This window comes from Accipiter gentilis, chromosome 20 (assembly GCF_929443795.1).
Source record: "Accipiter gentilis chromosome 20, bAccGen1.1, whole genome shotgun sequence".
In the NCBI taxonomy this organism is placed as follows: Eukaryota; Metazoa; Chordata; class Aves; order Accipitriformes; family Accipitridae; genus Astur; species Astur gentilis.
Window position 1 is genome coordinate 14,168,485 of NC_064899.1, and position 26,330 is coordinate 14,194,814.

Below are 26,330 nucleotides of genomic sequence, written 5' to 3' on the forward strand. Positions count from 1 at the left end.
TTGTCACTCTTCAGTGAATCTCTTTTGGTTTCACTACCAATCGTGGGTGAACATTATCTTGGTTACGTGCAGAGGTCAGGATGTGAATGCACTGTGGCATAATACTGTACTCTCACTTTTGTTTTGTATTTCTTCCATAGGATTCTGTTTTCCATGTAACTCCTATGAAGCGTCGAGCTAATGTTTTTGTTGTTCTGCCTATTATAGTCCCATGATTTAATGCTTGAGGGTTAGTAGTCCGTTTGAGCCTGTCATTTGTGAATTTACAGTTTTGCCTGTGTGCATCATGTTTGTTCATTGAATTTCAGCTGCTTCTTCATAGCATCTACACTATAGTGCATCCACTTAGTCTAATACGGTCTGTTCGGCGTTTTTACAGTCTTTACATTCTGAATAAATTAACAGCATCAGCAAACTTTGTAACTTCTTTATCTTGTCACTTATGAATATATTGAATGTAAGCGATCCCAGCACATACCCTGTGGAAACTTTCCTTGGTGAAAACACACCATTTACTATAGCCCTGTGTCTATCTTAACAAGCTATTCATCCATTTGAGGGTCATATCCTATAGATGCTTAATTTTCTAAAGCCTTTTGAGAAGGACTTTGTCAAATCTTCTGGAAATCCAAATTGACTATAACTACTAGAATTTCCCTCATTTCTTTTGTAAGATAAGCATATGTGTAATTCAGTATTCATGTTACAGACAATTTATCTAATTTGTTGTGGAATCATGACTCCTCTGAAGTCCATTGGAATTTTTTTTGGCTTTGCTAGAAACAATATTTCACTTTATGGCTGTAAACCAAGATTCCCGAATTCCATTCTTGGCCACCACAATGAACTTTATGGCCAAGCATAAGCTACTACAGTTTTCCCCTTCACTTCAGTTTGCTGTTGCTCGGAAGGGGAAGTAGTGTTTTCCTGAGCCCTAGACAAGGTTGTGGTATACTAATGAATCTTTATTGAGAAATAACCAAATAACTGATGATGTTTAGAGGTGAGTATATTTCTGTGTATCTGTGTGGTTGATGTACTTTGATAATCTCATTAGTTCCTCTTAGAAGTGATCAGTGCTAGGTTCTTGGAAGGAAGACGTCTCCTGAACTGTGCCTCGGTATTACAGCTGACTAACTGCTAATATTTTTTCTCCTATTTTTTTCAGAGTAACTCTTGTAACACATAGTTGCTAATAGTCTCATGCTTTGTGCTAAAAATAAATAATGGATTGCCTTATTTTTTTCCTTAGCTCAATTCTCGGCTTCCTCCAGTAAGTGACTAAGGCCCCAGACATGTAAAGGTTTCTTTCTATGGTTAAATTAGGCATGTAAATATTCCCACTGACTTGAGTGGAGATACTTGCAAAAGTGAGCCTTTGTAGGCATGAGATTTAAGCAAGTTTGAGCGAGGGTTTTATAAAGTTTATAGTCTGTTATTTGAGATGCATTAGAGTCAAATGAAAAGCAAGTAACTTTTTATATATATATGTATATAAACAGAATATCACATAATAGGAGAACATGCCTTTTTGTTTCATTTGAGAGAGAGCTTTCTAGTAATCTCTTTGTGTCTTTGAAACCAAATACATTTTTTATTTGTAACTCGAGCTCATGGTACAAAAAGACAAGTACAGGAGATACCTGCAACATTTATGCTCTCAAGTTTTAGTTTGTCTTTTAAGATGTTTGCAGCTGTATTTTGTAGGCGTTGTAAAATTGTCAATGTATAAGCTTAACCAAAATTGGAAAGTCTCAATAAGAGAATTACTTGTGCTTATTTATTGAAAGGCACATAAAATCTAGAACCAGAGTATGATGTTCTCAAAGATCTTTGTACCATGCAACAGATTAAAATGAAATTTTATTTAAAGGGAAGTTTTCTTTTTTTTGGAGAAGAAAAAATGTTGTACCTGTACTACTAAAAGGTCTCCCCCAAAATGCTTTTATTTTAGAAATTGTCTTGTACCGTTACTATATTTAGCATGGTATATAAAATGTTAATAGAGACTTGCTTTCTTTTACATTAAGACACAGACAAAGGCTGTTTCCCTCCATTTCAGAAGTGTCAGATCTTGTGATCTTGTTCTCTTGAGAGCTTTAGGAACCTCTGATGAGAAGCGAATAATTGATAAAAGGATCTTTAAAGCAGTTTTTAAAAATTTTTTACCCTACTAAATTGCTATGGCTCAGATCTTAGTTTTAAAGTATTACTTAATTTAAGCATGAATTCAGACCTTTGAAATTCTAGGGTGAAAACTTTATGAATGGTTCAGAAAAATTCTTTCAGTTGGTCTTAGTTCCTACTGCAATCTTTTTTCCTTCAGAGAAGTTGCTAGCATAAAGCCAGAAGAGATGTAATAATATAACCTAAGGTTAAAACCCATGCATCATAAATGTGTAGGGTTTTTTCTTCCACTCTGAAAAATAAGAACTGGCCTGGTCAAAATGTTACAAATAAATAACTACCAAAATATTTTTATTTTAAGGCTTTTTGTGTGTGTGTATTGTATTTCATGCCTGCCTTCTCCCCTCCCCCCTCCCCCCCGCCTTATTCAGGCATCTTTTAAGAAACAAATCTACTGTCCTTGCTCAAATAAAATTACTTGCAGTTGTAATAAGATTCAGTGCCTTTCTGTTTTTTATTTTTTTGGTTTTCATTTTCAGAATAGTTTTTGGCAGGGAATAAGGCATTTTTACGTCTGATAACCATGAAAACTGCCAAATTTCTGCTGTGTAATGTCAGAGACTTAAATTGTGAGAAAAAGTAAGCGTGAGGCTTTGGTAGGATGCTACATACGCTGACCCTTTTCTGTCTGTAAGTATTTTTTAAGTTGGTCAGAGCTTTCTAGAAATTAAAAACAAAAGTCAAGCCAACTGGGGAGGAAGTGTTATGCCTGTCTAATTTATGCTCCAGTAGAGCCAACACTCTAGTACGACCTTGTCCTTTTGGATATAAGGCAGAATGTTTATAGGTAAGGGTGTTATTTAAGAAGAACCTGATGAAGTTGTTCTCCAGATGGATACTATAGAAATTAGGATCTTGCCAGTTCTTCAGGACAACAAAACTCTGATTAAGAACATGGAAATTGTTGTTCTAGATCTAAGAAAACAATCTATGTATTCCAGCATCCAGAGTCCTGATCTGACCAGAATAGGTTAGGTTGATTGGTCAGATTGATCAGCTGGTGAGACTGATTTGACATGAAGCCCCAGGAAGCCTTGGACCTTATATTAAGGTGTACCTTGACTCTTAAGCATCAAGAGGTGTTCTTCTAGTGTTTACACTAAAGCTTGACATATTTTCATATGCCACAGTCTTTTCCTACGAGAGAGCTTCATGGCTAAAATGTATGTTGTATTTTTATTTCATAGTTTGTCATTGTACTTCTGAGAAAGTTTAGAAGAGAAAATAGATGAACATTACATGACTGTTCTTTCATACAACAGGGGCAGTTTATTCAGCGGAATTAGTCTTGCATCACGGATTTTGTACAGAAGAGATTGGGACAGAATGTTTGTCAATTAATACTTTCTTGACCAAAAACCTCTTCTGTGTCCACGAAAGTGCTGCTAAACAAATAAGGTTGAAGAAACATTGCTCATTGTGAATATTTTGCAGAGTTTATTTTTTTTGCCATGCAAAGTCATATGGAATGAACTTACAAAAGACTTTTTGCATGCAGTTTTGATGGAAGTTTCACGTTAAGTCCAATACTGAACAGCAGTTCTCTAGGGTTTTGCGGACAGAAGATCTATTGTACAGCATTAAGTAAAAGTTTCAGTAGCCCTTAACTGGTGGAAGAGATTAAAATAAGCTTCAAGCAGCACTGCCTGTGTCTCATGAAGTGTCACTAGGACAAAAGACCTGAAGTCACCTAGGGAAAATCTGAAAAACATATTCATAACTCTTTGACTGTAGTTGGCTATAAAGGACTGGAGAAGGGTGATGTATTTGTATAAAATATATGAAGCATCATAAATGTATTTGCATTACAGAATTTCAAAAGATATTTCTATTCACAGTAGGGTATTTCTTTTTTTATTTTTCCCAGGTTTAACAATCTGTGGGCACAACTGTCTGCTAACTGCTGAATGGATGTCTGCCAGTAAAATTGTGTGTCGAGTCGGATCGGCTAAAAATGACAAGGGAGACATTATTGTTACTACGAAGTCTGGTGGCAAAGGAACTTCAACTGTTTCCTTCAAACTGCTTAAACCTGAAAAAATAGGTATTTTTCTTGTTCAAATTCCCATCTGTTTTCTTTGCTAAACAAATATATGACGAAGTGCCTCTTTAAATAAAGTGTATGTTTAAAATGGATCCACCTCAGGACAATCTTCAGTTGTTTAGAAAAAGCAGAGTATATCAATAGAACTTGCAAATGTATACATAGATAAACTCATGGTATATGTGAAATTAATCCTTCTATCTAAATATCCTGATAAACCCCTCAATGACTAATGAAAAGTAGCAATTATTTTTCTCTAGGAAGTAGCACTAAACTTCTAAAATTTTTAAAAAACTCATAATGGATCCAGTAATTACTCTTACGTGTACTAGGTAAATACAAAATATAAACCAGCTCATGAGTTTTACACCTAAATCCTGAGCTGACAGTTAATCCTTTAAAGAAAGTTGAGTCCTCAGTGCTGTTTCTTATTTGTAATTCAAACCATTCTGCAAGACAAAGTGTACAGTATTTCTCATGACATGCTTAACCATTGAAGTGATGTTGCCAAGCAGTTTAGGACCTCTGCTTTATCTAGAATCCAGTCTAAATACTCTCTGGGTTGATAATGTTTCTTTCAGAACATCTCATTGATGAAGTTGGATAGTTACCTTTTCTAACATAGGGGTTCCCATAAGAACTGTTACAGGCTTTTGTTCTCTGCCATTCAGTGACAGTTAAATAACATAATTTCTCCTGAGCTGTACTAAGATCTTAATAATAGAAAGGTGAATCAAGTGCAAATGTTATGCAGTGAAGCTTATGGTGATGGGAGAGGAGAATTGATATTTTAAAAAACGGGTAAATGTGGGAATGGGATAATTTCTGGTGTTGAGTATCTGGTGGGTATGTTAAAGAAGGACATGGCCAAGCGTATGGCTGAGGGCCGACACCTATGGTGCCTCACCTTTCCGCATTGTCTGTGCTAAGGGTTTGGAAACAAAGACAGTCCTGTGTCCTTTGAGTCATCCATCTTGGCATGTGGCCAAAGTTCACTCACTTTTTGGTTAGTGAGCGGCACAGAAAAGGGATCTTCCCTGAAATATGCAAATAAGATGACCTCCAGGTAATTGCTCACTTTGAAACTAGTAGGTGACAAGGTTTGGACAAAATACTTGGAGGAATGAAAAATACTAATACTCTGTGATCAGGAAAATGCTCTTAGCGTACATGAAACTGTGCGGTCTGTGAGAGGGTAATGTCTGATGCCCAGCCATGAATACCTTTTCAGCAGCTATAATAAAATAATTTAGCATAATTGCATCCAGGTTGTTTTGTTATATATCGTCCAATATATTACCTAGGCATGCACTTTATATTTATCAGGATTTTTCAAATTAATTCAGTATGTTAGAAGTTGATGGTGCTGGACTGCCCTTGTTGTTTTAAGGATCTGCGCTTTGTTTTCTCTAGGTATCTTGGATCAGTCTGCTGTCTGGGTGGATGAAATGAACTATTATGACATGCGCACTGATAGGAACAAAGGGATTCCCCCCTTGTCCCTACGTCCAGCTAATCCTCTTGGTATTGAGATAGACAAGTGAGTACCAAATGCCTTTAATCCACTTTTTTAGTGGTTTTCTCTATATGTGCCTTTGTGAATTCCAGAGAAGTTTAATGGTTTACGGGGCAGGGAAAGATGTAAAAATACATACATATATTAGCTGTTGGTATGCTATTTGGTACTCAAAAGAGTTGGTGCACATTCTATCCTGCTTCATAATGCTCATTTTTGGATCATCAATTAGAACTGTAGATAATCTAAAAGCCTGATATATTGAACCCCAGTGATGTTGAGATTTTGAAGACTGGTAAATAACCTAAGGCTTTGGATTTATACATTGTAGTTATGGAATACTTACTGTTGCATTTGAGTTTTATGGGGCTTTTAAGGATGTTTAGATTGCTATCTGTTGCTAAAATTGCACTGTAAAATGTGATTTATTATACCACATCAACTAGTTTATTTTATTGAAATATTAATACTGTTTTCCAACCCACAGACTTCTGTACTTTTGTTCATAAGTATGGTGGAATTTATGACATATTTTTCTGAAACAAACTTCATAGTGAGTGAGAAATGGAATTAGAGGGCTTTAAATGGGACACTCTTAGGGCTCCAAACCTGCCCAACTTCTAGAAATAGCATCAGGAATAATATTTCTCTTGATGAAGATACCAGCTCTACCAAAACTAAAGGCTATTTAAAATTAAACTGTTACTAGGGGTCTCATCTGCTGAATGTTTGTGAGGGGGAGTGATTGGAGAAAATCTGCAATGTCCATTGTTACCTTGTTCTGATGGGGAAATGGTACTTTACCAAAATCTGTATGGGATTTCTAATGGATATGTCATCAATTTCTGGCCTCTGGCTGTGCATTTCTTTCCAGTTTGAATATGTATTTTTCTTTCTTTTCAAAGTACTAACCCAACAGCTTGTAATAAGCTGAAGATTTTGTCTCTTTATTCTTCTCCAGCCTCTGATGTAACTTCAGACACGTACTTCTTTCATCTTTTCCAGTTTTCCAACCCTGTTAAAATGTGGGCTCTAGGACTGCAGACAGTATTTCAGTGTCTTACTAGAAGACTTACTGTCTCTCCTCCACTCTCCCTCCTCTCTTTGTAAAGGAAAAAACCCAAAATAATCCTTTTTACTGCAGTGCTGCACTAGCAACTAGCAGTGAGTGGCTTGTTAGCTGAGTTGCTACTTTTGCTGCTGGCATGGTTGTTCATTATTCTGTAGGGATGGCCTGGATTCCTTTATCCTAGCTAAGCTGTCTTTTTGCATTTGACTGTGTTCCTCTGTTGCTTCCTTGACAAGTCTGTCTTATCAGTCCAGATGACAGTCTGTCTTGTTAATGTTTTTACCAACTATTTATAAAAAATTATTGGTGATAAAGCTATTACTGATGATTATGCAAATACTGATGAAAGAGTAATGTGGGCTTTAGTAAAACTTTACCTACAGATGTTCTCAGGCTTGCTTCTCCACGGATTGGGTTTTTTTGTAGTTAGTTCTTTAATCCATAAGATGTATTCTATTGGCATTGCATAAAACTGTTTTTAATCAATCTTATGCTAGCAAATTTCCTTTAAAATGACGATGTTAATTTTGTCTCGTTACTATTTTCAGTGAAGCACTTAATCTCAAAGCCCATATAATATGTTCTCAAACATTGTAAGAAACAGTTGTGACTGGCTGGCACTAAAATTAATTTTCTCTGCTTTAATTCTGTATTTGAACCCTGCAACAGCTTTTCCAATATTTTATCTGGGATTTAAGTCAAGATGACTAGTTCTGTTGCATAGTCCTCTATGCATAGATTTCTCACAATACTTCTTTCTGTAAATACAATGGTTATGACACAGTTGCTTTTAATTTGTTCTTATTTTAACAAAACTTCTAAGGTAGTATTTGACTTCATAACCAAAACTGATAGTTTTTACATTAAGACAGTGTCAATGTGATAGATTAGGTTAAGAATTATCTTCCAGAAACCTAAACAGCATTAGTTTAGGATTTTTTTTTAATTTAGTCATCTATTTGGATGTTTGTTAAATAGGAAACCAATGATACTGTATTTCAAATGTTTCATTGGAAAGCATTAGGAAGTATCATGTTAATGAAACCTCAGATTTTGTGCAGAGAAAAAGTCAGAAATATGTAAATACAGACAGGAGATAACCTTTTTGTGAGGGTTTGAAAAATAGGGAAAATTTTGGGCAAGCATAGTACCAAGCCTAGTTCATTGTTCATTGATCTCCAAGTTCACCTCCAAGTTCACTGGAAGTGAAGCATAAAGATTATGGCAAGCACTGGTGTTGAAAATGACTGTTTGGAGAAAAGGAACACCAGTCAATATAACAAGTAATTGTGTAGAGGGATTGACAGGTTAAGTTGTGGAGAGGGGAGAGAGACGGGGAAAGAGGAAAAGCCTGGTCTGCCCTCATGCTATGGGTGACAGCACGGTGTTAATAGTTGTGACTGTACATGGGATATGCTTTGTTTAATTAAAAAGTGCCTCCCCAATGGAAAAGCTTTCATAACTTGCTTGAAAAATTGGAGCAATGTGATGTTTACTTTTTATAAAATAATCTCCAATACCATACAGGTTAACTGAAGTCGAACGTTTGCAGATACTTGAGATATGGGATGGGTGAGTAATGAGAAGTTGTACAAGGTACTGAAAAAAGGCAATAATAAATTAAGAAGGGGAGTGGATAGGCAAGATGTTAGCATTAACCATTACTAGACATGAGAATAAGTTGTCACTGTAAGTGATAAAAATTGGTAGAATTTTGGAATGCTTTAAAATGAAAGAAAGCCTAATACGAATAACGGTTGTGTGTACAAGGAGATGTGATTGTGCAGCATAATGGGTCTCTCCTTTATTAATAGCTTTGGCTTCCTTAAACTGTTTTGAAACTTGTGCAAATGGGGATGTATTTTAATATTGAAGCTGAAGCATTTGGCATTGGTCTGACCTGGTGGGATTTACAGTCCTTGCAGCCTGAAGGCTGATAAGGAAGGGAAAGGAGTGCCTTGTATTGGTTATGCAAATAGTGGCAAACAAAAGAAACATTTAAAGAGAGGATCAGGGAGAAAACCAGTGAAAAAAAAGGTGTGAGAAAGTAGGGTAGGAATAAGCTAGATGGGAGCACGCTGAAGAGAAGACAGGAAGTGGGCAGACTACTGACTGAAAGAGAGAAAGAAGTCCTCCCTCTAGAAAGTGGTTGTCAGTCATCAGCAAATGATACAGAAAAAACATCTGCAGCATGGGAAAGAGTTAGATCACCTGTCTGTTATGATTATTTTTTTTAACATGGGTTATGCTTAGTTCTAAAAGTTCCTTTTTGTGACTTCTTTAAACATATTTTATGGTACTTTGTCTAAAATGTGCTTAAATATTAATCATAGCTTTTGAATCATTCAGGTGGGTAGTTTCAAGGTGTTGCAAATGGGACATTGAAATACTAGAAACAAGATAACGTAAGTAATGAACAGACATGCTTTAGTACAGCATTTCATTAAACTTTTAGGCAAGCACAGGGACAAAAGAAATATTTATTCTGACTTGGTAGACTCAAGATTGGAGTTAAATCCCAGTCGCTCCCGATTAAAGTGAACAAAAAGTTTGAACTGTGAATTAAAGGAAATAGATAATAGTGCGTCTAACACATTCAATTAATAATTAGAATACTGCCTCTAGATATATTGTAGGAGTAATGTATACTCAAAATATACACTGTAATTCTCTTTTCATATTCGCATTCAAATGTTGCAATGATGCAAAGTGAGAACTATGGATATACACTCATTCTCCTGGGTGTTTTTTACATAGTCAAGATATTTTAACTGTTATATGTCTCAGTTGCTGAATAGTGAAATCATTTATATTGTAATTAAACTTGCGTTGCAGTGGTGATCCTTAAGGTCACAAATGTATTTGTAGAATACAGTGTTTGCCCACATTTGTTCTCCTGCCTTGCTAACAGTTGTTTATTCATCTTTTAAAACACAGAATTGATCCAATTCTATGAGGGTTTTTTTACATTGCTATCACTTAGTGTATATAGTGTGTATGCTATGAGGTATTTAATTTACACCAGAAAGTAGGTATTTGAAATATTTAATCTTTGAGTTCTAGATCTTTAATTTTCAGAATGGAGTAAAAGCTGATACAAAGCTTTAGTTTTCTGTCACCATCTTTATGCTGACTTTAAGTGCAAAGCAGGTCTGTGCCACCTTCCACCCCAAGGAATAATCCTGACTGTGGTGTTATGCAGTTGTAGCCAGAAACCCTTACAGAAGGCTTAAATAGCTTACAGGAAGAAAGGAGTATACAGAGTAGTTGCCTCAGTCTGAGAAATGTGGAAACATGGTATGAAAATTCTAACATTAACAGCGACGTTGCAGTGCTTGGGTTGGTTTTTGCATTTTGGAACTGTGACAAGAGGAGGTTGGTAGGTTACGTCCTACCAACATAGGATTGTTCAAAATTCTGAACAGTTCTGCAAGAGAAAATAGGTGATGCCTGTTTCATAAAAGCACTGGTTAAAATCTGTTGGTGGAAAATTTAGATGTACGTAAAATTTGTGAATGAGTTGCTTGTTCAGAGGTACCACATACTTCTCCCCTCCTGCTCGACAAGTCCTTGTCCTCTACCTACTCTGTCAGACTAAGAAAATCCATTCTCTGCAAAGCAGTAACAGCAGTCAGACCTAGTGGTGGTTAGAAAATTTTTGAATAGTGTTTGTTGTTTTGCATGTAGCAGAGGTCATTATGGTGGATCCATCTCGTACATGAAAGCAAATGCTGACATGCTAAGTACATTCCACAAACTTCTGTATCCACCCACTCAATACAGATGCTCCCTCTTCCCACGCCAGCTTCCAAAACAGTTCATCTGGGAGGAACAGATGATCTTACGCCGCCACCTAATGGTAAATGCCAGTTTGCCACTGTGAGATACGAAAAGACTTTCTGGAAGCTTTGATTATTTTTTTTTAATGGCTTGTATGGAAATACGGTCAATTTCATCCTTGAATGTGATGAGCTTGTGGCAACTTTTATCACAGAGGTGCATGCAGAGAAATTGTGAAACCTGCAGGAGAGAGATGCAGTATATAGTAGTATATAGTCTTAGTTTTATGATGTTTAAAAATATAGTAATACTTTCTGCTTGTAAGGCTGATACATCAGTTGCAGCTACCAGCCTATAATCTCTTAGCAGATTTCTCTTATCACACTCTGCCATATCTCAAATATGGTTGTCGTTTTGTTGTCATATTTCTGATAAACCCAATGCTACTACAGAGTAATTGCCAGAGTGCATCCTTGTCTTTTTGCTGTTGGAGACACCTTCATTAACACCTTCTGATTTGTCGGGTTTAGTCTACTCCAGTATCCCTTTTGCTGGTCTTCTTGCATGTATTATTAACACAGTACAGCTGGTACAAAGCCCGCTTGTAGGAGTCTGACTGGTACCAGACGGGGGGGGGGGAGGTGTGTGTGTGTACAGCGGCTCTAGCTGGAGCTTGTTTATGCTGGTTGCTGTTCAGGATCTGTGTTTATTTAAAGTTGCTCCTTTTGACCTATTAACTCCTGTGGAATTGAGGTTCGAGTTACTTTTTGGTGGCTGTATCCTGTTTTGGGACCTGCCTTTAATCTGCAAATATTGTCATATATGCTGAGAAGCATACTATGAGATTCTGAAACGCTGGGAGCAAAATAATCTTTACAGAAAAATTGCAACTTGCTAGCTGCGTTCATAGTCAGGAGCTCTGTTCATTAGTATCCATTGTATTCCGTTGCTGTTACTCAGTTGTGACTCCTTGGAGACTGTGATTTACCCATGGAGATTACAACTAATCTTAAACCTCTGTAGAATATAAATGCTCTGTATATGCACAAGTTCTGTAGCAGAATTCGTAAGAGCCAATATATGCTGTGATGTTAAATTAGATTTATTGAGTACCAGCCTATACAGAACCTAAAGTTTGGGGTAGTGGAGGGAGGGACTTGTGTAGATGGGGGACACACAGTGCAAGTGAATTGACTGTACCCTATGTGTTTTGAATCCAAACTAGGTGTGCATGCCCTTTATGTGGAAGCAAGGACCACTACATCTAATACCGTGTGACTGTATTAGATATACTCAAAATATGTTTGAGGGAAGTGAAAGTGTATAGTGGCTTGAAACCAAATTTTTTTATTATAGTTCTCATGAATATAAACAGTATGTGAAATCTTAATTACTTTTATATTTAAAATTGCTACTGATGGATGAATAAGACTACTTTAAAATGTTACTAGAGGTCTAGTACTGGATCTGGTTCTGTATTAAATAAAATAGTCTGCCTAGCAGAAAGTACTGCTGTATAAATCCAATTTGTGTACCTTTGCTGAAATTGTAAAGGTAGCAAAATATGTGGAGTTGTCAAGGATGGTAAATGTCTCTCTTCTTTTTCTGAGGTCTTCTAGGTTCAGTTTGTGGTTCCCAGTTTCTTCTACAGTGATTGCTTTTTAATCAGTGATTAAGTATTCAGAGTTGCTTCCTGAAGTGATTCTTGTATAACAAACAAATCAACAGAAAAAATTATCAATGATTTCATTGCATGTCAGCATGGCCTCAGCTTTTGCAACTAGTTCATATTCACCCCATAATGTTGAAATGAGTAAAACAGAAATACTTTCTCAAGTCACATATGTGCTTGTTTATAAGTAAACAGTAAGCAAGTTTTCATGAGAACAACTTTCAAGGACTTATTTAATTTACTAATGGAATTTAATGAAACAAACTTGTGTGTATGTGGAGTCAGTCTCTTTTTGGATGTATCTGGCCAGACATTTTAGAAATACAGTTGCTTTCAGTTTGAACTTTTTAGTGAGCAGCTTCTTGTGAAGACAGCTGGAGCAAGTCATTCCAAGGTCCCCATATCTGTTAGTGGAAAAACTACTTGTAAAATTTGTGATAAAAATAAGGATACTACACCACAGAGTATAATATATTGTTAACATACCGCACGCATTCACATTCATGTTTCTACTGTTGTGACTATGTCTAAAATACGTCCACACAGATAAAAGCACCCATAAATGCATTGCTAATTCATGGTTCTGCACAAATACATCTGTTGGAAAAAAGCTCCTAATAACTTTTTAATGCAGTCAAACATCATACTAAAAAACCCCCTAGTTTCTGTCCCACTAGCTGTGAGCAAAACTCATTTGCAGGAATTTATTGCATCCTTAGCTAAATTATTGATCTTTATCTCTCTATATAAAGAAAATAGTCGTGTCCGTCCGTCTGTCCCGCCCCCCCCCCCCCCCCCCCCCCCCGGAATTGTATAGCTCATGCATAAGCTTAAACTGTCATGCGTATGTCTTACAAACTTGCAATCATAAGCAGCATTTGGTAATGGTATATTTGTTGAGTGTGCGTGCTTTTTGTGTTATATCTGTTTCTTTTAGCTTCTGAGAAAATATATTGAAGTTCTGAAAAATACTAACAAAATTCTGCTTCTGTATTTTGTGCATGCACTTATATAGTGCTTGCACTGAAGGTCTGAGTCTCTTCTGAGGTAACTGAAAAGTTTTTGGTTTTGTTTTTTAGCATTAAAAAATGTAGTTGACCACAAAGATGCCACCACGTGTGGATTTAATAGAAAAGCTTTTTTAGACAGCCATGCTATGTATCGCATGTGAAGTACTATTCTGCAAATTCATATGCCTATTGGGCACTTTTGACTGTTTTGAATGAAAAATAATATCTTAAAATGTGTTGAAAGAATAAACTCAAACTTTCTTCTCCTTCTTATACCCATCAGCATTTTCTGCTCACTAACTGGCATTCATGAAATTCAAGGTCATTGGTAATCCTGAGTCTTGCTACTTACGTTTATAAATTTTTATGTTAACACTATCACTTTTTCCTTGAAAATAGAGAAATGTTGGGACCTTCATTTTTAGTTGCTACATTTGTTTCTCACACTATTTTTCCTGTCTCTCTACTTTCCATATCTGTCATCGCTTTCCTTGCATATCATTTGATTTTTCTTCTTGTTTTTAAAAAGTATTGTTTCATGCCCCTGCTGTAATCAGGTGCTACTGATGAAAGACTCCTGTGCCATGTCATTATGTATGTAGGTCCTTTGTACCTGCTTGTGCTAATGGCCATTTGGATATAAATAGAAACTTAGAAAACAACTCTTGTTTCTGTGTAATTATACTTTTTAATGCGTCAGCCTTTAGACTTGCTTCACTTAATCTGCTGTTTGCTTTTTGTAATAAAGACAGCTTTAGCTATCTTGAAAAGTTTAGATTACAGAAGAACCAAAACTAACAAATCATTGCTTTCGTGTCCATTCAAATGGCTTTTCATATGTATTAAATGTAATTCCAATAGCTGACTCTGGATTGCTACCCCCACCCAAGTTTGATCTCAAACACAAAGTACAGTAGGTTTGCATTTGCGTACAGTGTACATTGTATAGCAGAGTTCACCTAGCTTGTAAGTGTCAGAGAGGGTTTTTATTGACTTTTGAGTTTGATGTGATCCAAAAATGACATAGTCAATTTTTAGAATAGAGTAGAATATTTCAGTTGGAAGGGACCTACAATGATAATCTAGTCCAACTGCCTGACCAATTCAGGGCTGACCAAAAGTAAACTTATTTGTCATGATTAGTTTCTGAAGATGGGATGCAGCTGGTGGTGAAGTATAGAGTGGTGAGTGCACCTGGTGATGTACTGAGAGTGCCAGGTGGAATGAATATGGCCAAGTGTTAAGTGTGTGTCTGGACTGATGGATGAAGATTGTCATGTTTTCATCAGAGAGTTCTTTAAATATTTTTATTACACTGATGTAAAATAAATGGAATACATTTTCTGTATGAGTATCTTAGAAGCTACTTGTAGTTTCAAAAGTGCTGTTGTAGAGAATATGCTTTCACAAGGAATTGGCCCGTATGCTATCTTTATGCATTGTAAGATTGAATAAAAACAAACAAAACATGCTGTTTCTCACTCAAGACATGCCTGCTTTTCCTTTGTTTTGCGTACTATGAACAGACAGATCAGTGTATTCTGTTTTGCAAGAGGATGATTTTAACTCAGGATTTCTTTCAGTGTTTGTATATAATGGAAGTATGCTTTGTGTATCTTCCTTCATGTTTCTGTGGGACTTCTACTGCACATGGACCAACAGACAATGATGGTGCAAGATCACTTACAAGCTGTCAACCTGGTGATGTCCTGTCATTTTAAAGTTGGATAGATACTGGTTCATGGTTTCTAGAGAATATTCTCTCTGATGTACTTGGCTTGGTGTACTGATTTTCCTGTTTAACAGGTAGAGTTGACTTTGAGTACATTCAACATTAGTGGTCCTGCATTTGAATGTTAGTAGTATCATGGTGAGTGCGTCTAGTTGTATTTTCTGAAGGCAGTTCTCTTTCTTTAGAAGCATTTTGTACAGGCAGCATTTCTGTCACGTGTGTAACGGTGAAGTCAAATGGTGAACCTAATTTTACTCAGATTAGATTTCAATTTTTTCTTTCCCAGTCACACTACATGTGTCTATAATACCAGATTTAATTTCATGGTGAGATACAAGTTTATATTGACATCTTGTTGGAACATGTTGTTTGGTTTTTTCATGTGACACTTTTAACTGTAAACTGTTCACAAGAATGTCTCACTGAAGAAATGAATATTCATTTTTCAGAGGCAGATTTCCTCAAAAAGATTTAGAGGCACTGTTTCCTGGGATGAGTGCTGATTTCACTAGTGAAAACTTTTCTGCTGCCTGGTACCTGATTGAGAATCATTCAACAACGAGGTTTGTTGCTATCATATAAATAATTGTTTTACAGTGCAAGTCACTTATGTTATTTCATTATACAATAGATGTGTCATTGGTGGCTGACATTTACAGTAGTAGTCCTGTAGGCTCTACTGCCTGTGGTGTTTCTGCTTGGTTAGAAACTCGAATCAACAAGTCTGTTCAATGTGGTTATGAGGAAAACTTTGGGTTTTTTTAATCAGACCTAACTTATGGCGTGTTTCCCACCCCCCCAGCCCAACCCGTCAGATGGAAGTTGTCTTTCTTCAGGCTAAAGCCCCTTATGAATCAAGAAGGTAGGCAGCATGGCCTTGAGTGGAAACTCCAGATGTTAGCTTAAGTCATGCCTAGAGGCTCAGGGCAAGCGCAGTGAACAGATGACTAACAGTAAAACTGTTAGTAGTATCAGTTAGCTTTTAGTTAGCTCTTGTGGAAAATGCTATAGTTAAAGAAGTTGGACAAGTGAGTAAGGTCTTTGAGATAAATCTCTTGAAATCTTGACCACTAACGTTTTTATTTTTAAATCTAGTTCATAATATGTACCTACACGAATGCATTACGTAAATGTATTTTTGCAGGTATAACTGAGTTCTGAAACTTGTATCAGCTGGTGTTCGGATAATACTGGAAGCTATTTTTAGTAGAGGCGATGTACCTTTTTGTTGTTGTTTTCAACAACTAGGTTCTAACTAGCATTTTGAAATACCACTTTGCAAATTTATTTAATATTTGTTTGTTATCTAATGGTAGAAATAGGTGTGGGTTGATTGGTTTTTTGGGGGGGTTGGTATTAGGAGCTCCAGAAATAACGATTAATCTACTTGGGAAATACTTTAATTTCTTCTCAGGGTGATGGTAGACTGAAGAGCCAAAACAACAGCTAGAGAACATTATTACCTAATACACAGGTAGTGAGTGACAGCATCTTTTGAAATCAAGTAACTAAAAGAGGTGTGATTCAAAATGAATTCTGTCTATCACAATCTGATAACTTCGGGGATCATCAGGCTTTTAAAAAAGCTGAGGGGATAATAAAGTGAGAAAGAACAAACAGCTTTTGATGTAGCTGTTCTTAAGAAACTTCCTTTATGTTTGGCCCTTGCACTGTTGCCATTTTGTTGCTTACTCATGTGGGCACCAGTGATGCTGCCAAGAGAGATGTAGAATAGATCAAGAGTGATTGCAAAGCCCTGGGGACAAAAGTGAAGAACTTGGGAGCCCAGATATTCTCTTTGATTTACAGGTGAAGGGGAAAGCTTCAGGTAGTAGTGGATGCATCCTGTACGTTCACAGATGGCTGTACCACTGGTTTCAAAGGGAGTTTTTTTACTTCAGTAGCCATGGATCCATTATTAAGGACTGCTACTGAGAAATGGGATTCATTTGAGAAGTGGGGTGGGAGCATCTTTGCCAGCAGGTTTGCACTTTGGTGACAAGGACTTCAAATTAGGATTATCAGGGGATGGTGATAACAGCTTGCAGTCAAATTAAGGGACAGAGTGCTACATGTGTGGTTCAGTGATAGCATTGAGAGTGCTGTTGGGAATTACAAAACCAGTTGGAAGGGTCTAACCTCAGGTGCCTTCACACACTCACATGGAGCCTGGGAAACAAGTAAGAGGAGCCAGAGCTCCACACATGGGGTTAGACAATCATATCACTGGAATAAAGTGGGTTAGCTCATGTGCCTGGTGTTCTGTGATGGATGGGAAGAGGCCTTCTGAGAAAGATAACCAGGAAAGAAGAGAGGGACTTGACCTTTGTGTGAAGGAAGAGCTTGCATAAATACATGGTCCCTCTTACAAAGCAGGTAGCAGGATGGCTGAGAGCTTGTTCAACAGGCTGGAAAGGGTGACATCGCAGCGGGATGAGGAAGTGAACAAAGTCTTCCTTAAGCATCTTGAAGTCTCCAGAATGCAGACCCTGGTTCCTGGACAAGACTTTGTCCTCCCTGATATTTACAGGAAGGGCAGCAATCTGGGAGGCTTGTGCAGAGTTCTGGAAATGACTTCTAAGATAGCTGCTAGGTGGGCAATCGGAGTGCTGCTTTCCTAAATCTGATTCTTGCAGGCAAGGCAGGGGATGTGATAACCAGGGGCAGCCTCGGCTGTAGCAGTTGTGAAATAGTTGAGTGCAAGACTGAGGGGTGTGGGGAAGGCAAGCAGCAAAGTACACACCTGGGGTTGGGCAACAGTAGCACGGAAAACAATCTGGTGTTTGTAACATGCCATGAATACCCATTGGCTGTCTAGTACAAATCATCTTCTGGGGTGTATCAGCAAGACTGTGTGAAGTAAGATATGAGGATAATTATTCAGCTTGGCATTATTAAAGCTGCAGTTGAAGTGCTCTGCCCAGTTTTGGCCACTGCTTTAAGAAAGATATGAGAGCTGAGCCACAAAAATAGGAGTATATAAATTATATGCGGGTATACAGCTTGAATGAATTAGGTGCTTTTAGAAAAGAAACAAAATTAATACAGAGTGCATGTTCTGAAATACCTAATGGGCAGTTCAAGGATAGCCATCAATTGCTCATGGTTTACCGAGGACAGAACAAGCAGTCTCACTTTGCAACAGGGGAGATTTAGGTTAGGTCCAGGGCAAAAACATATTAGATTGCTTAAGCCCTGGGACAGCGTAACTTGTAAAGCTGCAGAATCACTATCACTGGAGAGTGCTGAGATTTGATTTGACAGCTGTCTGTCATAGATGGCTTAGGTACATTTAAGGATGCTGTGGATCGAGAAAATGAATTAAATGACTTCTTAGAACTGATTAAATGACTCTATCAGAATTACCGTGGAATATGAACAACAGGATAAAGTAATAGTTATATCTCTAATATGACAAGTTATCAGTAAAAACACTGATTTTTTTCTGGTCATCAGTACTATGAATTGATAACTTAAATAATTACATAGCTGGTATGGCCCCTTTTTGACTTGTACTGTGCCAGTGTGTCAGTACCTGAAAGTCCACTGTCATGTAAATTTCAAGCTGCCTATTAAGAAAAAAAATTTTAACACTTTTTCTAGTATCAGCTTAAATACTTCATGTTTCTTGGAAAAAAAACCTTCCATTGGTTTGTGTCTTTGTGTGTGAACAGTTTCAAGTCATGGTCCCCTCTGTCCAGTGGAATTAAAAGTATTAATTTTTGTTTTTAAATGAAAGCTGGTTTTTTGCATGTTAATTCAGTTTAGGTTTATAAAATCTAAATCTTAGTTGTTGAAGGTATAAAAGCTGTGCAAAACTCAACAGGAAGAATGGCTCAAAGGGTAGGGTGAATCCAGTCATGTTTTGAATCTAATTATAAATAACTTTTTAAAAAAAGAAGAGGCAAATCTGGTTTTTCTGTTGGTTTTTTTTTCTTCTCACTTCAAAATGTGTAGTCTTAGAAATATTCTGGAATTGTATAATTATCTGCCCCATATCATTTGTGCTGTTTTTCCAGAAACAAACAGCAATGGTTTAGTTCTTGTCCTCTATGTAACCTCACGTATTGGGAGTACTAAACGTGTGGTGTGGTGATGTTTTGGTTAGCTTATGTCTGTTTTTTCCTTGAAGGAAATTCTTTTTAAGCCATCAAAATAACTTTTTAAATTTTTTTTAAATTTTTTTTTTTACTCCTGGCAATATCCTGACAAATATAAATAAACTATTTAGAAGTATTATGAGATCATCAGATAACATGAAATGGTGCTTAAAAAGAAAGCTGTACAGATTTTTGTTATTTTGAAAATGCTGCTGGTAAGTACTTCTTGTATGCCCAAGTAGACCAATCCAGCTATTGAGTAATGTGATTTCTGTCCAGCAGATGGAAACAGGAAATAAAGCAAAATGTTGTGACATCACCAGTATAAAAGGAAAATGTCTGTAACTACACCAGTGTGTTTTGTCTCCCAGCAGATGGTGATAGCCTTCTCAGTGCCTGGGCTAAAGTTTGGTTTGTTCTCTTAATGTGTCTTTTTATACTGCTGTTTAAAGTGGGCAAAGACTATTGGTGGAATTGCCTCATGTCTTAATTTCCTTACTTCATTGTTTTCCTCTCCTCATTGAGGTATAGTGCAGGTTTTTGTTTGATTCTTTTGTATTAGAGAGATGGGGTTGGCCTGCAGGTAGGAGAAAAGACTTTAAGGGTGGAAATCATGTGTTATGTTTGTATTTCTGAGCTTGTTCATGATAGTGCTTTTATAATGAATCCAGTAGCATAACTACTGAGATCATATTCATTATCAACAACAAAAAAAATGATACGCAAGTAATGAAGAATCAGTCGTGACCTAAGACTTCTAAAATAATTGCAGCTGCTTGCAAAAAATAAAAATGGGAAATCAAATGTAAACTGGCAATAATCTAGAAATATTAGCAAACGTAAGATAAAAAGAAACCTGCCATACAAACAACAATGATGAGTTGGCAATTAATATTCCCCTGTGAAGTGTCTTTCAAAAATAATTCAGTAGACTACATATAAAAACATACTTTCATAAAGCAGGAATCTGTTCAGCTTCTCTTTATTTTTGCACTAATACTGTGTTCAGTTTTGAACTGCATGTCCAAGCCAACATAAAAATATTGAAGGAATGGGAAACTGAAAGTGAAAAGGGGTTGTGAGCTAAGCTGCAGAGTTAAACAAATGTCGTTATTAGAGACTTGTAGCATCCAAGTAGTTAATCTAGTATACTAAGTGTAGTGAATTGTACTATCACCTATTTAATGTAGTACAGACAGTTAGCCAAGAGCAATGTTGCATGTTTAGAAAAAGTTACTTGACTAATTTGTATTATAAAGAAGTCTATTCCATCCCAAGTGATAGGAGCCCTCCATTTATGATTAAAACTAAAAAACCAAAAATTCTTTGGACTAAGTAAATTGTCATTATCGAGAAGCACACTCCTTAGCAATTACTCAATCCTTAATAGTTGTTGCAAAAGTAGCTGGCCTTATTTTCCAAGTAAAATGTTCTGTTTATTCATTAGCTGACCTTACTTGTTGTTTGAATGTCACGGGGGGTCTTCTTGTTTGTTTTCAGTTTTGATCAGCTCAAAACAGCTGTTGTGCATTTGAAGAAACAAGCCAATAAGAAAAATGAGGGGAGCCTAGCTTATGTGAAAGGAGGTCTCAGCACATTTTTTGAAGCACAAGATGCTCTGTCAGGTAAAGATACTTTGCACTTACTAAATACAGTATAAAAGAAAAGACAATATCTGCATGTATGGTTGAATTTTTAATACTAAAAATATTGCTTTTCTTCACAGTCTCTTCTAAAAGTGTATAATGAGCCCAAAATCTGTATTGTGTTGGTCACAAGGTGGGACTAGCTAGGTGATTGTTGTGGTATATTTGCGAAAGATGTCTCCAAATGTATCTTACAAGAATTGGAGGTATTTGATGAAACTGCTTAGACCACAAATCCAGAAAAGAAAGAAATGTTAAACTGGAGATAATATTAAGATGACTTAAAAACTTGATTTTATGATGCCTTATCCCATAGTCAGACTGTAGTAGTTATATGACTATTCAGTACACTCCGAGTCGGGAAATCAAATGGCCTTTATATGCTGCTTGCCATAGGGAAAATGCAACAAGCCAGTGAGATTAGGTTAGTTGTCTGTGCCATTTATATCTTTATTTTCTGTGTGTGTGTATATATATATATATACATATACACACACGCACACTCTTAAAGCATAAAATGTGTCTCGGGTAAAAGTTCATTGTGGGTTGCCATAGTCCTGTCTAGTTAGGGACTGTGCTGGATAAGAAAGTGCCAGTGCTAGGCCATCTGCAATAGGATTGACATTTACCACTATGCTGCTCTTCATAGCTACTGTATATTGCAGGATTAGCACTCCTGATCATTGATCCTGTGTTATGGGTACCATGGAGTAAGAAAACTTGTATCTAACTCATAGCCTCAGCCAAGCTAGCACTTCTGCTGGCTTTAGGAATGCTGCTTTGCAGAAGTACCAATTTTCTCTCGACCCACTTGCAGGCCGCTCGCTTACTGATAGCCACTTCCATGTGTCAGGGAAAAGGGAAGGTAGTTCTGTCTCACCTGGTGGTCCACCTGTATTATTGCCCCAGGCAGATTAACCTGTGACCTGCCCTTCAGATGACAGTATTTTCAAAAGTTGTTGATGGCTTTCAGCTACCTGCCTAATTTGATAATTTTTAAGAGGACAGCTCTTTCCACAAGTGCAAACACACATGCTTCGGTAAGGAAGACCTCTTCTTGAGACATCTGAAGATTCTTCCCGTGAAGAATCTTAACTCCTAAACATCTCTATTAACCCACCCAGAACTGACATATTACTGATGAGTTTTGGAAAATCTTGGCCTAAATCTAGATGGGTTCAATTACAGAAGAGAAGTATTAAAGGATTTAGTGGAAATACTGAAGAATGTTGTGGTAGTCATAGGAAGAGACACTAAGAAGAATCAGTATTTGGCATTCTTTAACTTTTAAGCTGAGTTTTTATTAAATGCTAAGAGAAATTATAATAGGCTTTTTCTTTGTAAGTGTTAAATATCTTGAAAATGTTGAAATCCTAGTTTTTCTTAAATACTTCAAAATCCTAAATAATCCTGAACAAATATTGAAATGTTACTTTTTCTTTTTTCACAACCAAATCTGGTTTGCATGTAGAGTATCAAATACTCTAAAAAATTCAGCATTCTGTTTCCAAACAGTTGCTGCTATGGAAAAAATAGTAGTGCTGGCAGACATATGTGTTATCCTGTAAGATTATTTTTTGGACCAGCAAAGACTTAGTAGGGTTTACAGAAAGCTGACACAAACCATAAATGTTGTGAGGTTTTAGAAAGACTGAACACGACTGAGTGATTTTTCTCTTGTCCCATCTATTCAAGCGTAGGCTTCTAGCCTTTGGAGACGGATCTCCTGATAAATTAAGAGGTCGGAGAGCAAGTAGGAGGGTGAAAAATATTAATAAAATTACAATAGGGAAAGCAAATTGATTTATTTCATTAACTACTGTGTTCTCAATTTTAAGAAGTTATAATAGCTGTAATATTGTCTTGCATCTCTTATCTTTATCAGAGTGTTATTTTTACCTAAAATTAGAGTTTATCGGTGCAGTCTTTAAAGATAAATTATGAACTCAAAACTTGGGATGACTCATGTGGTTCTTGGTGCCACTTTTCATCTGTAACCAAAATGGCTTGGTCTGTCTTCTTCCCAGTGATCCCCTTAAGGGCTTGAAAGGAAGCAGGCATGTAGCTTATGTTATTAAAAATAGTGAATTAAAATAGTACTAAGAAAGAATGGCCTTTATGCTGTTGTAGAAAATTAGAGACTTGAAGTCTTAATCTCTTTAGCAATTCAAAGCTATAACACTGGAGTTCAAGGGACTAAAATACAATATTTAGTTTTTAAATTCTGAAATGAAATTCTTAATGAGGATGCAGTGTACATCACAGCTGCCTTCTGTAGCATTTCAATATGCATTTCTCTGTTGAAATTTCCTATTAAATGCATGTGCCGAAGTGTTTTCAATGCTTTTCAGTAAAAAAACCCCAACCCTTACTGCATAGGAGTTTCAGCTTTGTAATGCAGAACTGCTTATTTGCTCTCTCTTCTTCCTTATGCAGAATATTTTTGAGGGAGTGTAGCTGGAAAAATTGCATAACTTCTGAAGGACTTCAACCTGTGATAGGTACAATCAACAGCTAAGCTGGATGTGGAGAGGCTTCCCGTAGTAGCAAGAAAAAAGGGTATCTTTTGATTCCATCATGCCAGATGTCAAAGCTTTTTTCCAGAACATTTGATCACTACAGTTTTCTCAAAGAAGAGATTACAAGAATTAAGTGTAAGCATTATTAGCATTGTTCTAGGGAAACCGCTCAGATGCAAAATTAAAAACAAAACAAAAAACCCCCAAACAACAAAACCCATGAATTAATTAAGACCTGTCTGCTTGACCTCTGTACCGGGGAAGAATATGGAACAGTTTGTCTTGAGTGCACTCACACAGCATGTGCAGGACAACCAGGGGATCAGGCCCAGCCAGCATGGCTTCGTGAAAGGCAGGTCCTGCTCCATCAACCTGATCTCCTTCTGTGACCAGGTGACCCACCTAGTGGAAGAGGGGAGGGCTGTGGATGTTGTCTACCTGGACTTCAGCAAGGCCTTTTGACACTGTGTCTCCTGGCATACTCCTTGAGAAGCTGGTATCTCATGGCTTGGACAAGTGTACTCCTCGCTGGGTGAAAAACTGGCTGGATGGACGAGCCCAGAGGGTTGTGGTGAATAGGGTTAAATCCAGTTGGCGGCAGGTCAACAGTGGTGTTCCCCAGGGCTCAGTATTGGGGACAGTTCTCTTTAGTGTCTTTATTGATGATCTGGATGAGGGGATTGAGTGCACCCTCAGCAAGTTAGCAGATGGCACCAAGTTGGGAGGGAGGGTTGATCTGCTGGAGGGCAGGAAGGCTCTACAGAGGGATCTGGACAGGCTGGATCGATGGGCTGAGGCCAATTGTATGAGGTTCAACAAGGCCAAGTGCTGGGTCCTGCACTTGGGTCACAACAACCCCATGCAGCGCTACAGGCTTGGGGAAGAGTGGCTGGAAAGCTGCCCAGCAGAAAAAGACCTGGGGGTGCTGGTCAACAGCCGGCTGAATATGAGCTAGCAATGTGCCCAGGTGGCCAAGAAGGCCAACAGCATCCTGGCCTGTATCAGAAGTAGTGTGGCCAGCAGGAGCAGGGAGGTGATCGTCCCCTGTACTCGGCACTGCTGAGGCTGCACCTTGAGTCCTGTGTTCAGTTTTGGGCCCCTCATTACAAGACAGACATGGAGGTGCTGGAGCGTGTCCAGAGAAGGGCAACCACCAAGCTGGTGAGGGGCCTGGAGCACAAGTCTTACGAGGAGCGGCTGAGGGAACTGGGGCTGTTTAGTCTAGAGAAGAGGAGGCTGAGGGGAGACCTGATCGCTCCCTACAACTACCTGAAGGGGGGTTGTAGTGAGGTGAGTGCTGGTCTCTTCTGTCATGTGGCTGGAGATAGGACAAGAGGAAATTGCCTCAAGTTGTGGCAGGGGAGGTTTAGGTTGGATATTAGGAAAAATTTCTTTACTGAGAGGGTTGTTACACATTGGAACAGGCTGCCCAAGGACGTGGTTAAGTTACCATCCCTGGAGGTATTCAGAAAGCACGTAGATGGGGTACTCATCATATCAAACTCGTAGAACATGGTTTAGTGGGCATGGATGATGGTTGCACTCGATCTTGAAGGTCTTTTCCAACCTAAATGATTCTATGTTTCTTAGGCATGCAATTATGAAATTCAAGCTTGTTAACAGAACACTAAATTAAAATTAATATACTGTGGCTGTACAGTGTTTGTGCAAGTTGATATAATGGCACTTTTCTGTTCTTACATATGTAAGGGTGAATTTGTGTGTCTTCTCCTTTAAAAAGGTGCAACTAGAATTTGTATGCATTTAAACAAAGCTACATGGATAGTTTATATTTTGAAAGCTGAAAGATTGTTTCAGCAACAAATCTTAGGGACATAGCCTTGGTTCTGCAAACTTTCATTATTTGATGCTGAGCATACAACTGTCACAGATGAAAAGCGACTTAAGGGAAAATCTTTACTGAATACCTCTAGTCTGTCTTCCAATATGATTTAGATTTCCTGAGCTGCTTCATCTTCATTTGGATTCCTTTAGGTAGATTTCTAAAACCTAATGCATTTTCTGAAGATAGATTTTTTGTTGATGGGCAAAAATTTAGGCTCTCAATTTTCCCCTCGGATATCCTAGAACACATCTTCCAACCCCAATGGTTATGCTTTATAAACTGCAGGTCGTACATCTGTTTATACCTGCTTTAACTCATATACATTTAACAATGTTTGTTTCAAATACAGGAACTTGATCTGGGAAACCCTGAATTACTTGTGATGGTGCAGTTTTTTCATTAATTAGGATCAGTGAGATCAGTCTGATCGTAAGTGTCCTGTCAGACTGTATGATACATTTAAATGAGTATTAATATTTTCACAAGGAAGCAACAAAAACCATTAAAAAGTTATCCCCAGATGTTTGTATTTTGTGATTTAGAAACTGTTTACTAAGAAAATAAGAGGTCAAATAGGCCAGAACCCTTGCTTGTTTGGTTTAATTTCTTGGAAAACAGAATTGCCTTATCAGGTCCTCACGTCTCTCTGCCCGTTAGCATGGCTGACAGTTTGACAGTGACTTTGCTGCAGAGATGTTCAACAGGAAGTTTGTTTCATCAGCTGAAGGGAGCTGTAAACTGAGCTGAGGGGAACGAGGTTCACCTCAACTTGACCCACTTGTCAACAACAGGGAGTTCAGCTGATTTATTTCCCATAGTTCTAATTGCAACCTAGAAAGTAGCATTTCTAAAAGGGCTGCTGTTTATATGCTTGTAGACAAGTCATGTTTTATTGTCGTGAGCAATTCATGTCCCACACAGAAGTCTTTGGAAATTTAGCAAATTAATTTACTTTGAATATACTTTTTCAGGAGTATTCTTACAAAGAGCCTTAGGCTGCAGAGTTTCTTTTTATTTAGGGGAAAGGAAAAAGATAGGGAAATGACCACTTCAGTTGCTCAATTCTGCAAAAACATGCAAGTATGACATCTATATTGGCAAGTAAAGAAGATACAGTGTTGTCTTTTGAAACACGGATATGTTGAACAAATTTGAGATTTAGATTTGACTCTTTAGTTTGCCATGGCTACAGTTCTTGTGCAGTTATAA

At 37.4% G+C, this 26,330-nt stretch overlaps 1 protein-coding gene across 5 annotated transcripts in view; it reads left to right on the top strand.

Moving 5' to 3' along the window:
- The window catches only part of EXOC2 (exocyst complex component 2), a 517,534-nt gene that overhangs the window by 396,882 nt on the left and 94,322 nt on the right, over positions 1 to 26,330 (top strand). For all 5 annotated transcript variants that reach the window (XM_049823849.1, XM_049823848.1, XM_049823845.1 and 2 more), the window contains exons 3-6: positions 4,055 to 4,231; positions 5,645 to 5,771; positions 15,460 to 15,573; positions 20,611 to 20,735. In XM_049823849.1, coding sequence (XP_049679806.1) covers positions 4,055 to 4,231; positions 5,645 to 5,771; positions 15,460 to 15,573; positions 20,611 to 20,735 — 543 coding nt within the window. The remainder of the gene's footprint in view (positions 1 to 4,054; positions 4,232 to 5,644; positions 5,772 to 15,459; positions 15,574 to 20,610; positions 20,736 to 26,330) is intronic.